Genomic DNA, 16,307 nt, shown 5'->3' with positions numbered 1-16,307 from the left:
ATCCAGTCTCAAAACATTGCAGCCCTCGTGTCATTAATCCAAATTCGGTAATATTTCTGCTGGCGCTCCAAGAGAATTTCCTTGACAGCCTCCTGTTATTTTAGACATATATCATCGTTTATTTCATTTATGGACTGCTCCGTTCTTCTTATTTGCATGTCTCTTTTCATTTTAACACAATATGTAAGTTTCCGAAATCAGACTTACTTCCGACATGGTGCAATAAATGATATATTTTGATAGCCAAGGTTTTGACCTACACAATAAAGTGTTGTAACACAGGATTTTATTAAGTGTAGTTCAATCTGTTTTGAATACATCTGTGATTATTTGTCAAAATACAATCTTTCAACTTTGGAACAGAATTTCTGTGATGCAACACAATGACTGGATATTTTCTCTAGTCTCAAAATACTGAAAATGTTGTATACGTTATAGATATTTGGTCCCCGTATTTGGTAACACAGCTCGAGGGGTGAATGGGAAAAGGTTCTAAGTGACATTAAATAAAGAAGAAGATAGAACCTTTTCGCTTTCACCTGCTTCTTTAATTGTTATAGATGTTATCACAAGAAGAATGGGTTTCAAGATGCAGACAGACAGTGCAAACATGGTAATATAAACTACAAAACAATGCAATGTCATGTTCTGCTACAACATAACAGCATTTCTGGATCTAACCAGTGATATATGCGAGGCAATGACCATTTTGCAAGGCAAGCTTTCGTTAGCGTGTCAGTAGCTCAATTGATCTATAATATAAAATAAAGTTAAAACAACTACATTGTGGTTCAATGAAGATTATTAACAAAATGGTTTTAATGGGCACATATATTCTTTGTTTTCAAAATTTAGAGCAACCTATATGATTAGACCACTATTTTTTTAAACAATATCACAATGGCCTGAACAATTAATTCCTTGACTATTTATTGATTTGAAAACATGGAAGTTACCTCTGAGTTAAGCAACATCAGAGAGACACTCATATTCTGTACCAAGATTTTGCAGAGTGAAAAAATGTGTTTAAAAAGTTATTTATAAAGGCATGATAACAAGAAAACCAAGAAGAAAGAATATGAGCCATGACCTTATTATGTGACCTTGACCTTTAACTATGGATATGAGTGTAGTCATGGCAAATGTTTGTGCCATGCTATTCTAAAATTTTACATTGCATGTCCAAGATGCAGCCCAGAGAAGCCAAAATATAAGGCTCATGCAGGGGACACATTGTCTATTAATGGTGAAATTTTGTTCCAAATTATTTCAAAATCATAAAGCATGGCCAAGTTACAGCCAAGACATTCAAGCCAGAATATGAGAATCTTCGACAAATAACTCATATATGAAACCTTTCCCTTTGACCTGTACAGGATAGGGTCATTGGATGTATAGTCATGGTGAACATTTGTTATTTTGAAATCCCAAAATGCTTGACAACCAAAAAGACAAGCTATTTTGACCAATGACATTTAAATTTGACCTTGACCTTGTCATGTAGAACTTCTTCTTTTTTCAAAATCCCTATAGGCATGGCAGAAGTACAGCTGGAACATGAAGTACAAGGCATTTTCACCTTTTAAGTGTGACCTTGACCTTTAATGTACAGACTTGACCAATGGACATTTGGTTTACAGGATCTTCTATGTGACACACCACTGTACAGATTTGGGTCATCTATGTTGTACAAGGTCTTGACAAGGTAAACATTTAGGCAAAGTTATTTTAAAATCCCTCTAGGCATGGCCAAGTTACAAGTGGAACACAAAGTACAGGCCATTTTGACCCATGACCTTTAAGTGTGACCTTGGCCTTTGAAGTACAAACCCAGGTCTTGTACATGATTAAACATCTTGTCAGGGAGAACACGCCGAATCCATTATAATCTAGGTTTTCCAAAGAAATATTATTATTCTGCCAATTTCAAACAAAACTTACACTGAAGATTTGGACTTGATATTGTTTTCTACAATTCTTAAATACTCTTAAGCCTTTAATAGATGAGAGAAAACCATTGAGAAACAGAAAATCTGGGATGCATGTTTAAAGTCAATAAACCATCTAAAGCCTTCGATTTAGGTAACACACTTAACTTCTAAGTTTGCAATTAAGATACAAATTACAGGAAGGAATAAGCCAAACAAACACTACGTTTCACAGCACCACATCTATTTTGGTAATCATTTTGTTGCAGAAAGCAATTTTGTTGCAGAAAACAAATTTGCAAATAATTGCTATGTGTTGCGTCGCGCATTTTGTTGTAATCATATTTTCTTCTTCAGCAAAAATATCATAATTCCAAAATGCATCAAAGGAGTTCCCTTAACTGCGCATGACATATAGTTATAATAGTTTTTTATTTTTAATGTTCTGCAGAAAATAGAAATATGCAAAAGATGCATTCTGTTTTCTGTAAAATGTTAAAAATACTACCAAACTGATGCAATAAATATTTTTTGTGGGCCAATGAAAATCAAGTCTTACTCAAATTTCCATGGCACAGCACCCTTCCGGGCAATTCATGCATCAAAAACAAAATTTCAAGGGACTGTACACCAGATTGGCACCTGTAACAATCTCAGGACAATTATTTAATAAAATGTGTAACTCTTTGATATCGTAATTGTAAAACAAGAGGCCCAAAAGGGCCTATGCTCTACTGGCATGGCTTTTGTGGTCATATCAATCCAGAGCATGTATGTATGAGTAAAAGGCAACAGATATATACTTTATGTTTTGTGTTTGGGTTACCTGAAAACGTAGCATGTTCAACATCTGAGCCCAGAAAGTATTGTAAGCAGATTAGTTGCATGAACTATTTTAATATGTGCCAAGTAAAAGTCATCTGACAAAAAAAAATGCTTTCAAAACTGTACTCATAGTAAAAATTTCTGTAGTTTTAAAAGTTAACAAAAGTTGGTCAAAAGGTCAAAGTCAAGGGCATCCTAGGACAACATTGATCAATTTGAACAAACATTCACAATCAATTGTGCTGAGATGGATGCATGAACACACAAAAAGATTTTCAAACCTTTCCAGATTTATGTTTACCAAACCTGTGAACCCTGGGTGTGGCCAGTAATGACACCAGGTGCATAACTTAAACATTCACAACCAATTTTGTTAAGATGAATGCGCAAACTACAGAACTTAAAGCTAAAAAATGGCCTTTAGGCTTTCAACAAGAACAAGGCAGAGTTAAATTCACAAAATCAACTGCAGAAGCAAAAAGCAAATTGTCTCTCAAAATCCTAGACTTGCAAATTGTCTCCCTTAACTCTAGACTTGAATTTACATGAACATGTAAACTTGGCTAAAAATAGAATTCGCTCATGCAGACCTGGCTAAAAATAGAAAGCATTTCTTTAAAACTTTCATGGCCCATAATCTAGGCATTTATGGGCGGATCTGGCTGGTTTTCGAAAGGAACCGAGCTCTAATGGATATCTAGATACTGTACATCGAGATACAATCAAAACTGAAGACTGTATCGTGTTCACAAGCAATTGTTTACAGACGCACGAACGCACGACCGCACGGAAGCACGGATGCACATACTACGTACACATTGCCATCGCATAAGCTCTTCTGGCCTTTGGCCAGTAGAGCTAAAAAATACCAAAATGTAAAAAAAAATCAAGTCGGAGTCCGGGTTCAAACCAGTGTCGCCAAAATTGAAGTCCAGTGTTGTATCCACTGTGCTACGAAGGCTTACCCTAAATGGTTGGAATATTCAAGCTATATACCTAACTTGGTAAAATCACGTGCTAACATCGACTAGCCAATCATGCATAAGGAATGAATTTTACTAGGTAGACATCATAACCTAGTTATCTTTTTTAAATGGAAAATACGAAAAAAACTGAGAAAAAAACAAAAAACTTCTTTTTTTCGCAATTGCATCATACGGAGTACAGCCCCATTAAGCAAACAATACAATAGTGGAATGAAATGGCTCATATAGGAGTTTTCTGGTCCATCACAACTAGTCACTTATATCGTAATAAGTTGAGTTTGGCTCACACCAAATTACAATGCAGGCAATGCTATTTAGGGCCTTTGAGGCATTCCTTCTAATGCCATATGAGTTCAGGGGGGAAATTCAGTTTTGATTTTCCGAGTTCACGGTACAAATATCTTTTGATGTGGGTGCAAGTCCCTCAAGGCCTCTGTGTACTGTACAGAATTGGTCCAAAAGGCAGGGGCACTGCAGAGACCAGCAGGAAAGTTCTGTGTGGGGCCTGCAGAAAATGTGAACACTTCACATGGATGCTGCACACCTCACAAATTGTATAAATCTGCTGTAGGTAGAAAAAACTATGAGGCCTAGTTGGTTTATGACCCTACCATTAATGTTGTAACAGAATGTTTTCATTCTCATATTTTTTTTTTAAATTGACTGATTACAACAATCAATAAGGAATTTAGTTTAGTTAGGAAGTTCCCATTTTTTATTTTTTTATTATAACATGTTATTTTTGTAGCTTTGTTATTTTTTGTTAGAACTGATTATGATCAAATACATAATTATTATATGACCCCTTATGCCAAGCAGTCTAATACCGTAAATGTCCTATTAAGCGTGCAGGGCGCATGTTTCTTTTTGAGAGACCTGGGCTAAATTTGAAACATTTTTTCCCCCATTCAGTAAACATTTAAAATCAGCTTAATTCAATGATCAGTCACATACATAGTCAAAATTATGAAATACTGACTACACAGTGATCAGTTTCGGATGCATCCTAGCTATAAACACACTTTGGTGTGTAAATCAATAAACAACTGTAAAGTATGTGGATTAACTTTTTGCACCTGTCATTGCATTGCAATCAGGTATGATGTTGTCAGCAGGCGCTCAAAAATGGCAGCTGATGCAATTTTTTTCATTGGAATAAATTTCATATTTTTGGAGTTTAGAGTTAAGGTAGTCATTGTTCAGAGAATCAGAAAATAGACCCATGGCATTGTTTTTTTTCAGGCATTCATGTTCAATAGGACATTTACGGTATTTAAAATTTAGTTTTCAAATTCAACCTTGAATTTCATAGTAAACACATTCTTTGTAAGTCATGTAATGTCAGCACAAACAAGTATGTCAATGTCAAATTACTAACAATTGAAATTGAGTGTCTCTTCCTGAATTCAGGCGAATGGACCTTGAAACTTTTAACTATGTGGCTCTGCTTTCTTCTTTGTATTAGTAAGAGCCTTTTTAGGCCAAATAAAAATAAGTATGTGGCTACCGTTACATATAATGTTGTGGTTACCCTTATATGCTGACAAACAACAAGCTTAGGTTACTAAATCTAATGCATAAGGTAGGCAAAACATCATATTTTATTGTGTACAAAGTAACCGGGGAAGTATATTATTGCATTGTTAACAAATGAGTTGTTTTAGCACAATAAGAACATCTTTTGTTAGAAATCTTTGAAAATTGGTATAAATGAAGTTTGTTGCAATCCAAATTGATGACGCTACATGAAACTGAAGATGACTTGCCTCATGCAATATATTGCTTCCTGTATTTAATAAAGAGCTAACAAAGGGCTTTCATCGTGAAAAATATGTATCCTTGAATTTTTTTTTTTTTATTCCTATACAATTATCTTTCTGCCAGCAAATTAAGGCAGCCAAAAGGTATAGGTTCATTTCTTTTCATGAAATTTGTATTCCTGGACACCATTATAAAGTGACGAGGGATGTAATTAAAATAAGACAGTGACAAGATTAAAACGCTGTTTTTTTTTATCAAATTAAATTTCATGAAATGTTACCTTATACTATATTAAAGATTTAATCAAATGATGTTTGTTCAACAAGAAATCCACACAAGCACATAAAGCAAAGCTCAATTATGACAAAAACTTACAACTGAGTCAACATCTTGAGTACAAACAGATCTGACAAGAAAAAAGTTGATGCATAGCATCAAGTCGGCGCAATGAAATTAGAAGAAAAACGTGCATGCAGATAACCATAAATGGTTATTATTTCAATGATAATTTTTTTTTTAAATTTTGGTGTACAAATGCTCGAAGGACATTATGGTTAATAATATTGTTACAATAGTTTAAGCCCGGAATGATAGATATTCTGGGGGGGGGTCTAAGCTTATCCTCCGGTAAAAAACTAAATTATACCAAACATATACATACGTTTCTTCGGAACAAATAGATTCAATGGTCTAATACATAGATTTCAATAGCATGAAATTCACCTTTTATTTGTACCGGCATGTTATGTGAATTCCTTGCTTTATATTTTGTATAAGTTTTTGTAACACATTTCACTCAATGAGTATAAAGAACGGGGATAAAAAACACCATACATCAAGAGGGAATTATCTGGAGTTCATTCTTTTGAATGACATTTTCAAAACAAACAATTAAGCTCAATGTTAATTTTTCAAAACTCGGCATTTTTTTGCTTTCGCCAAGGGAGATTACTGCATAGGAGGTTTACAAACATAACGGATATTGTAATAGTACCGTGTAACCTTCATCTGTTAGGGCGGAAGTTGATATCGATCGGAACACCTCGGCCTGTGTCTATCTCAGAGATGGCCGAGTTGTTATAATTGAGTTGGTATTTAAAATCAAAATTTTCAAAATGATAAGCAGGGCTATTATAATTTAAAATTTCATTATCAATTAAAGTTTCAAATTTTATAAAACATGCTAAACTTTATATTTTATCATGCAACATGGAAACTATTGAACGCATTCTATTGAACGCATTGTTCTGCAATTTATGAACTGGTCCCTTAGTTGGAATATTTCTAAAGTAATATCAAATATAGTCGGCGCCTTTCTGGGCGCCGACTAATCACGCATGGTGTCCATTTTAGAGGACATGAGGAAGTACCTCTAGTACGGGTGGAAACCACATTCTCTTGGGTAAGAGTCGGACATCTATAACACTTTACCACTCTCACCCTGGTGGGGATCTAAGCCACATTCTCTTGGGTGACACCTGTATCACCAGACCACTCTCACCCTAGTGGGTATCGAAACCAAATTTTATTGGTAGAGAGGCGGACACCTGTACCAACAGACATCTTTCACCCTAGTGGGTATCCAAACTGCATTGTCTTAGGTGAGAGGTGGACAACAATACCACTAAACCAGTTTCAGTATGGTGGGGAACGAAGGCACAACCTCTTGGTTGAGAGGTGGACACCTATACAACTTGACCACTGTCACCCAGGTAGGGATCAAAGCCATATAAGCTTTTGGGTTAGAGGTGGACACCTATACCCGCTTGACCACTCTCACCCTGGTGGGGATCTCATTCACATCCAGAGTGTGGTGCGGTCACCTGAACCCTTGAGTGTGAATTGCGGTCAACTATACTACTAGACCACACCCACCCTCATACACACGTCCATACTGATCAAGTGTTCTCAATTTATCAAGGGGCCTTACTAAAGAAATACTCTAGCTGGCACAACGGAACCTGCTACATGGACGTGTACAAATTGTTTCCTGTGAATATCTTGAATAATAATAGAATTATTGAAGTAATAATGGTCCCCAAAAAATACTTCCAGAAGGCAATAATATAATTAAAAGGCCAACAAAATGGACAAGACTAGAGATTTTTTCAGCCTAAAATAAAACATCAAAGGAAGTTAAAAGCAGGCATACTTAAAATTAAAAAAAAATATTTTGCTACTATAGCAGCCAAATAATAATGTTTACCTTTTACTTTTATATCATAGCAACATCTCACCTTGAATCACAAAAAGTGAAGGTCATTCCAAGGTCATGTCGAGACATGAACATATTGCCATCCATACGTATCTCAACAAGGGGCGTGGTCTGCATGGGGCGACATACACACAGGAGCCCGTCCATCGTACACTGTCCCGTCTTTGAGGAGAGGTGGCGCTTCATCTTACCCGACCATTGCACAAGCTAGAAATAATGAACTTTAATTAATATCATTTTTATATTCTTATAGCATGGCTGATTTACCCTGTGCATTTGGAGTATCAGCATTTTTCTAGGCAGTTATAGTTATATCATAAGGAGCAGTTATTATAGATATGAAAACAATAGGGATCTGGGAGGTTGTATTCGACTCAAGAGAAATTTCGCAGATTCAGATATTGCCAGGCACAAGCGGAATCAAAATCTGCAAATTTCTATGAGAGTCGAATAGGACATTTTGGATCGAAACGCAGTGCTAATTAATAACCATTTTGTTATATTATACAATACTGTTTAAATCACTTAAAAGACACATGTTTTCATACTAAATGTCATTTAAATGACACATTTTTTGTTTGTTTTACGTCATCATTTAAACATGGCGCAATGATACTTGTACATGATGTCAGGGGAGTGAAATATGGCCCTATTGCACTGGACTGGAATATGAACTACTTTTTGAGATATATATTGTATCTGGATTTATGATTGGTATATCATAAACAGTCATATAATGGAAGAAATGATTTAATTATGCATTGTAAAGAATGATTGTTCTGTATGGCAGTGTACTTTTCATTTCTCTCAGGTGTTCCTGAGAAGTTAATGCAAACCCCTCAGATTTGCACTTTAATAATCATGCAAAATTTATGCATTGGCATATATTCTGAATTAAATTTGCAAGATAGCATATACATACTTATTACAGATAATCAACAGAAGCTCTTGCAACTTATTATTACTTTGATAAGAAAACAACAATAATGCTGATTAGCACTTCTCATTACAGCGCACTTTTCTGCATCAAAGACTCATTAATATGAATGCAAAATACTGTAAAATCACTTTATTCTTCATAGCTGGCAGTTAACTGAAGTGGGAACAAAGGGCTGACAAGCATTTAGCTATAAACTGTTAGGTTTTGTGTATATGCTGTAGTTCAAAGGTCCTGTTCATTTGACATCATTTGTCTGATCAGGGTATTTCTACAGATGTAACTTTCTGTTGCCGCAATAATTACATTATATTTCCACTGAATAGTTCAGCATTGACATAGTGATTGAACTACCTGAAAATGGAAGGTCTTTGCGCAAAATTTGGCTAAAAATGATTTGCACAAAATGGCATATTGCATTGAATAAAGTTTGCTAATGCTGGTCGTCTCCCTAGTTGAGTGAGGGGCATTTTATTTATACATAATGCTGGTTATCTCTCTGAGTTGAGTGAGGGGCATTTTATTTATACATAATGCTGGTTATCTCTCTGAGTTGAGTGAGGGGCATTTTATTTATACATAATGCTGGTTATCTCCCTAGTTGAGTGAGGGGCATTTTATTTATACATAATGCTGGTTATCTCTCTGAGTTGAGTGAGGGGCATTTACATTTTACATTTAGGGTCAACAAACATTGTAACCAGAGTGATGGTACTTGCTATAAACACATATTTGCTTTATATTGCAAGTATCATATTTAACATCAAAATTTCTTCTTTAAGGAATAATATTGGCCATCATGAAAATTGTGCACCCTGATAGCAAAGTTCAAGCTTATTACTAGGTACAGATCTACATCAAATTTATTATTCAAAGTAATGAATAAACAATGTTTGCAAACTGCATGAGTCCAGTAAGTGGACGGATATAAAGGATTTAAAATGGAGTAGTGTGGCAGTTTACTTCATGCTACTAAACAAGTGACCCACCAAATGTCTGTATTATTTTAACAGGGCAATGATGGCCCTGACCTTAGAAAACAATGGGACTCAATGGGCACAGAGGCTTTAATGTGATTATCAGCGGCAAGGGGAGTTTTGAACCCAGAGTCACCATTTGAACATTTATACAAAATATCTTACCACTAAGCCTCTGGCAGGCTTCTCATGTAAAACATGTACATGTATGTAAGTTTATATAAAACAAGTTCTCCCTATTTTTTTTCCAATTTTGTACCCAGGGTCACCATTTGAACAATCTTCATGGAGAAACACTAGATCATGTGATATGTACCAAAAAGTCTAGCCATTGCAGTTCATGAAAAGTTTTTACAAATATAAAAGTGACCCCTAGGGCTAGCCAGTTTTGACCAAAGGTGATTATTTTCAGGCCCACTAGACAATGCGAAACACAAAATATTTTCGCTTCAGTAATGAGAGAAAGATTTTTACAGTTATCACACTGTTATCTTGAGTGGCCTTGTAAATCAAACCAGGCAAAACATCCCGTAAAATGCTATAAAAAACACTCACAAATACACAGGAATTTCCATATTGATGGGATCCTAGTAACTACTGCAAGTGATGTTTTGTATCATCAATAATCTAGACTTTTTCATCTAGCAAGCATCTCTGATAATTATGTGAACCAGATTTTGGACAGTGACATTTTCCTCCAAATTGATCAGTGACATTTTCCTTGGCAAGAGGAGACCTTGAAACATTTCAATAAAGATCCTATAAGGTCCTCTTAGTTCACATTGTACATGATTTCTTATCCTTATTGGGACAACATTCTTCATACAACAGCAATTCAAATGAACAGCCGGTATTTTACATATTAATGACTCAATTCCTTGTACTGAAATGTAATTACACCGTGATTGATTTAAATGTAAACATATTAAATTGAACTATTGGAAAATTAAAAGCCATTTATCTTCGGGGTTACCTATGAGATTCTGAAATGAGACTAGACACTTTATTCATTTTTTTTAATCTTTTTTTTTATTTATACAAAAAAAAACTAAATCAGCCTACAAAATTTACTTTTAAATTTCAGCATTTTATATTTATTACATTTTATCAAGGGGCATAACTTCTCAAGTACTTCACCAAGAGTAATCTCCCTTGTAAAGGATAAATGAGGCAGGGATTCATCTTAATATGACTGCCAAGTATCTTCTTAATTGGTATTTAGTATACAAGACCATAAAACCCAGAGGCAAGTCAGAACACTGTAGGTGGTTGTCAACACTTCAGCCATTTTTTCTTAGAATTCAAGGGATATAACTTAAATATTTTGTCAGTATACTGATTGGACTTGACACAGATGAGTTTATCTAAAGTAAATTACATGACTAAATTTGATGCTAATGGCATAGTTGGTGTCCAAGACATGGCTAACCTTAGGCCAAAAAAAAAAATACCTGTGTTTCCGGTAACACAGCATTGTTTAATGTCTGAAATCATGTCCTTACCTTTGACTTCCGTATTTTCCCGCCAATTTTGCCCATGAAATTTGGTGTTTTTTTGTATACAATACTCCTTTATAAGACGCGATCGGTTTTTTGAACAAATCCAGCTGTTCAATTTCTACAAATCTATGATTATGTTCTAGCGAAACAGACATTTATCAACTAACTTTGTTAATTTGCTTGAAGAAAATCGCCGATTTGCTTGTCAACTGTGATCGAGCTCTCTAATGTGGAGGTAGGTTAATTATAGAACAAGTAAACACGGATATGTACTTATATTACATATCTTATATTATTCGTCATTTGTCATTATTTTCGTAACAATTGAAGTTTCATTCATATTTGTAGTGAATCCAAACATTTCGGTCATTGTTTTAAGATTCCCAGACGACGATTATTGATTATTATATTTTTTTGATCGTATGGTATTTTCTTACCAGCCTAGACGAAATCCTGGCAATCAGATAGTATCATACGGTATCCGACCGACCGATTTAAATACAAACCATAGCCACGCGCCTTTAATTACCGCTCGTGCTCTGACGTCACAAATTGTACCATTTGATCTGCAGCCGACACATTCCTATAAATGTGTTGTTATAATTTCCGCAGGTTTTTGTTCGGATTTCAGTTGATGGGACTTAAATTAGGCGGAATAAATAACCATTGATAACCCTCGCAGTTAAGCCTGCATGAATTCGCAACGCCTAATCATAAGAAGCCTGCATGATATACGCAAAGCCTACTGTAAAAAATAGTAAGTTCTATTTTGGACATGGATAAATAACACCATGAACTATATTCTAAATATTTTCATTATAAAGACAGTAAAATGTGTCTCCTGTGATCAACCACGTGTTTGGACCATAAACATGGGTTTGCCAATTTGAAGATATCGGACAGGGATCACCGTACTCCGCCATTTTGTTTCCCTGTTGACAAAGTGTCTCGGTAATACATACTCAGGAATGAAGGTTTATTCTCCCGAAACAGAGACAGACAAACAACGAAAATAACGACAATATATTTAATTTTTGATTTTTTACTTTTATGCCTAAAAAAAGATTAGGGTCGGTGAGGAAAAAATAGGGTCGGTCGGGTTACCGGAAACACAGGTATTTTTTTTTTTGGCCTTAAAGGTTTTGCACATAGCTAAAGGCCATAATGACTATTGCTAGTCTAACAACAATATGTACCAGCTAAAACGGAACTTATTAAAGGTATCATCATGATGCTGATACTGAATAAAACTACAATGAAAAGAACAGATATGAGACTTTATCTGAAAATATTTATATAAGTGCCATCACAACCTGATGCTGATGAGATCAATCAATACACCAACAGTTAACCAATAACAAATCAAAGTTCATGATCGATGATGCAAGAATATAGGGAGACATCATCAATAAATCAGGCATTAACCTGTCGATCAGGTCTGGCTGGCATATTGCCATGCACAAGCATTTAATGGAAGTCCCTGTTTCTTGTAGAATAACAACATTAATCAAGTGTGACATATGCAGAAGCAAGAGCTATGTTATTCTTGTTTTGAAAAATATGCAGCAGTAATCTCAACTCTGACATACTATCTTGTCTTTGTTTAGAACGATTTCTTAGAGCTCCAAGATGGAAAAAAATAAATATATTCTGGGAGATATCAGATTGTGCTGAATGATTTCCACTGCTGACAAGCAAATCCAGTTTATTGCTCTAGAATCTTATAAATTGTTCTTTTCTGCCAAAAGATCAGAGGCACAGTAAATGTCCAGATGAGATGAATTCTTGAAAGAGAAAGGTTAAAGTGACAGTGCGATGTCCAGTGTCATTTCCAGGAGTGAAATGGAAGTCAGATAGCACTCTGAATCATTCTGTTTTTGTTCTCTAAGCATCAAATATCCAACTTAATGTTCAGTTCTTAAAAACCCTTGAATTGTTTGATAATCCAACAGTATTACCTTAATATGTCAAAGTAAACTAAATCCCACTTCTGCTAATGGTTAAGAAAGCCAAGTTTAATCTGGACAGTTTAATCCGGACATTTTAATGGATTTCAAGTAATGTCTTGTAAAGAAGTACACTTTTAAAGTGATGGGAGCACCAAGAGAGGGTGCCATGTTGTCTGATCTTTCAAGAGATGTTTTTTTACTGCTAAGATTTTGCAAAAAAATGCTGTCACTTATAGGGACAATACCGAAGCTACATGTATGACTTAATATATACAACCATATGTCTAAGTTCAGCTAAAAAAAAGACAAGGGAAAATGAATGAACTAATTATGTTTGTCTTGGTTTGCCTCCTGGATATTTCCTCACCATGTATCCCGACTGTTTCGTCTTGGTTCCCGGCTTTGTGAGGTTAAACTTCATCCGCACATAGAACACGCGCTGGGGCTCTTCACATAGTGTGCCTGAAAATACATAAAGAATGGTGCATTAGGTTTGACTATTTAGGGACATGAATCTATTGTGTCAAATACTTTCTCCAAGTACTTACACAGGTCCACAGTGTTACATTTGAGGGGAGGAGCACCCACCCCCCTTTCCAATGAACACCAGGCAATAGCTCATAACATGGCAAGAGTTGTTGTTGGAGGGGAAATTGGCATGATCTCAAATGGTGAAATTCGGTGTAATTAATGCATAATTTCTCTACCATAATTGACATGACATGGTTTGCAGGTTTCCTTTGAGTTTTCATTAAGTAGGATTCAATGCTTTTACGTGCTAGAACCAGAATGAGCTTTCCGCATTTTCAGACCGTTAAATCACAAAATCTAAATGCACTCAAAATGCTTTGAAATGAAATACAAACTGTTCAATGCACAATATCCAAAGCATCCACTTTGAATTTGAATAATCTCTTTAAAAAAAAAAAGTTTTGTGCATTAGATTGCACAGAAGACATTATTCATTTTCAAGGTTTTGTCTCGCAGATCTGCTGGCTTTCAGGGAAGGATAATTTATTTATGTAATCATTTTGTGCATTGAATTTGCATCAGCTGCAATCATGCAATCAAGGCTAATTTCATTAAAGGGTGAAAAATATATCCAGCTAATAATATTACCATTACCACACATGTGCTCACTAACAACTACATAATGACTGCAATTACGAAGATTTTTCAGACATGATCCAGGTGCCATTGTTTTGATCATTTATTCCTGAAAATAGGCTACCAGCCTCTTTATAAATCGTTATCAAATAGGAACAACAATAAACATTCCAGGCACCTGTTAGGGATAAGAACAAACACACTGTTTGGGATGGATAGGTGTATTGGGGTTCGGTAAGCTTGGCTGTATTGAAAATAACTGAGAAACAAACAAACTCTCAGAGAGAGAATAAAAGATTCCAAAATAAATATTTGGGGCAATGACAATCTTCAAATAGCAGAAAAAAACCTCTTGATATCAAAATGTGAGAATGATTTGTATATAAATTCAAACATGAGTTACTTTCCTTGGCTACAGCCCCAGCAACTACATGCATGTAAACATGAGTTACCTCCCTTGACTGCAGAAAACAAAATAAGATGCATGAACACATGAGTTAAGTCCCTTGACTGCAAAAACCACAATTACATGCATGTAAACATGAGTAACCTCCCTTGACTGCAGAAACCACAATAACATGCATGTAATCATGAGTAACCTCCCTTGACTGCAGAAACCACAATAACACACATGACAATATGAGGTAATTCCCTTGACTGTAAAAACCACAATAACATGCATGAAAAACATGAGTTAATTCCCTAAACTGTAAAGACCACACTAACATGCATGTAAACACGAGTAGCCTCCCTTGACTTCAGACACCACAATAACCTACATGAAAACATGAGTTACCTCCCTTGACTGCAGAAACCACAAATACATGCATGAGTCATGAATTACTTTCCTTGACTGCAGAAACCTCATTAACAATGCATGAAAACATGAATAACTTCTTTTAATTGCAGAAACACAATAACAATATGCAAGGAGACACCAGTTACTTCTATTGACTACAAAAATATCATGCATGAAACATGAGTTAACTCCCTTGGCTGCAGAAACCACAATAACAGCAGACACCACAATTACATGTATGTTAACATGAGTAACTTCCCTTGGTTGCAGAACCTACCATAACATGCATGTAAACATTAGTTACTTTCCTTGGTTGCTGAACCTACACTAACATACACTAAAAATTTATTTGACCTTCTGTCAGTGATCTAATTAACAGTGCGGTATTCTTCAACTATCTTATATCACTGGTTTACTGATATTTATGCAAAAATTGGTTCGTTTCAAGACAAAAAATAAAAATGTTGTCAAAACGTTTAATCTGTAAGAGTGCAGTTTTAAGTCCCTTTACATTACATAGAAGGCAAAAAAGTTGCATAGCACTTTAGCAACTGTCAAGGAGAGCACTTCTTTCAGATTATTTCAAGAACTCTTTCGGAAAATATTTTCAATCATATAAGATAATATTTCCTGCTCAATAGGCCGAGGTTATAATTATTTCTATAAATGGTTCCATAAATTTAACATTTTTTTTCATCTCAAATATAATGAATTCTTCAGATTCCAAAATACAACAAGATATGATTAACTGTAAAATGCAAGTCTTAAGATGATACGGGAGGATAACAGAGTGTGTCATTTATAAATCCTAATTGAAAAATACTGGATGCTTCTAATATTTATTATCTTTCCTTCATGTATCATTCACATATTGGTACGCATATTTTCAAATATTACTACCAGAATAAAATCTAGAATGCAAATATTTTGGCATTGCTGCACAATTTGATAAAATTAACTCATTTATTTGCATTTCAATGCTAAATTTAAGTGCTTTGTAAACTTCAGTTGTTATAATTAATCAAGAAAGTTTAATATCATTATTTTGCTACATAAGCAGTTATTTACATAACAATAAAAAAAGGTAATTACTATTAGAATTACTGGCTGCCTGTCAAAATGTTTGTACCGTGGCCAATTTTCCTAGATAATAGTCAAGGGCAAAAATGAGGTGAAGTAACAGTGACTCGATCTGTATCGAAACTGGCGCAAAAACCTAAACCTGGCCTGCTCAGCAGTGTGCCATAAAATGTGGGAATAAAATACAAGCTAGGATTTTTAAGATCATCAATATTTTCATGTTTTTGAAAAGTTTATAGTCATC

General features: G+C 35.0%; 1 protein-coding gene across 5 annotated transcripts in view; it reads right to left on the bottom strand.

Moving 5' to 3' along the window:
* The window catches only part of LOC128207677 (hypoxia-inducible factor 1-alpha-like), a 151,615-nt gene that overhangs the window by 33,150 nt on the left and 102,158 nt on the right, over positions 1-16,307 (bottom strand). For all 5 annotated transcript variants that reach the window (XM_052910744.1, XM_052910742.1, XM_052910743.1 and 2 more), the window contains 2 exons: positions 13,445-13,539; positions 7,738-7,922 (listed from right to left, as the gene is read on the bottom strand). In XM_052910744.1, the coding sequence (XP_052766704.1) occupies positions 7,738-7,922; positions 13,445-13,539 (280 nt within the window). The remainder of the gene's footprint in view (positions 1-7,737; positions 7,923-13,444; positions 13,540-16,307) is intronic.

Source organism: Mya arenaria, chromosome 11 (genome assembly GCF_026914265.1).
Source record: "Mya arenaria isolate MELC-2E11 chromosome 11, ASM2691426v1".
In the NCBI taxonomy this organism is placed as follows: domain Eukaryota; kingdom Metazoa; phylum Mollusca; class Bivalvia; order Myida; family Myidae; genus Mya; species Mya arenaria.
The sequence above is the reverse complement of the archived record's forward strand: the minus strand, read 5'-3'. Positions and strand labels throughout refer to the sequence as shown.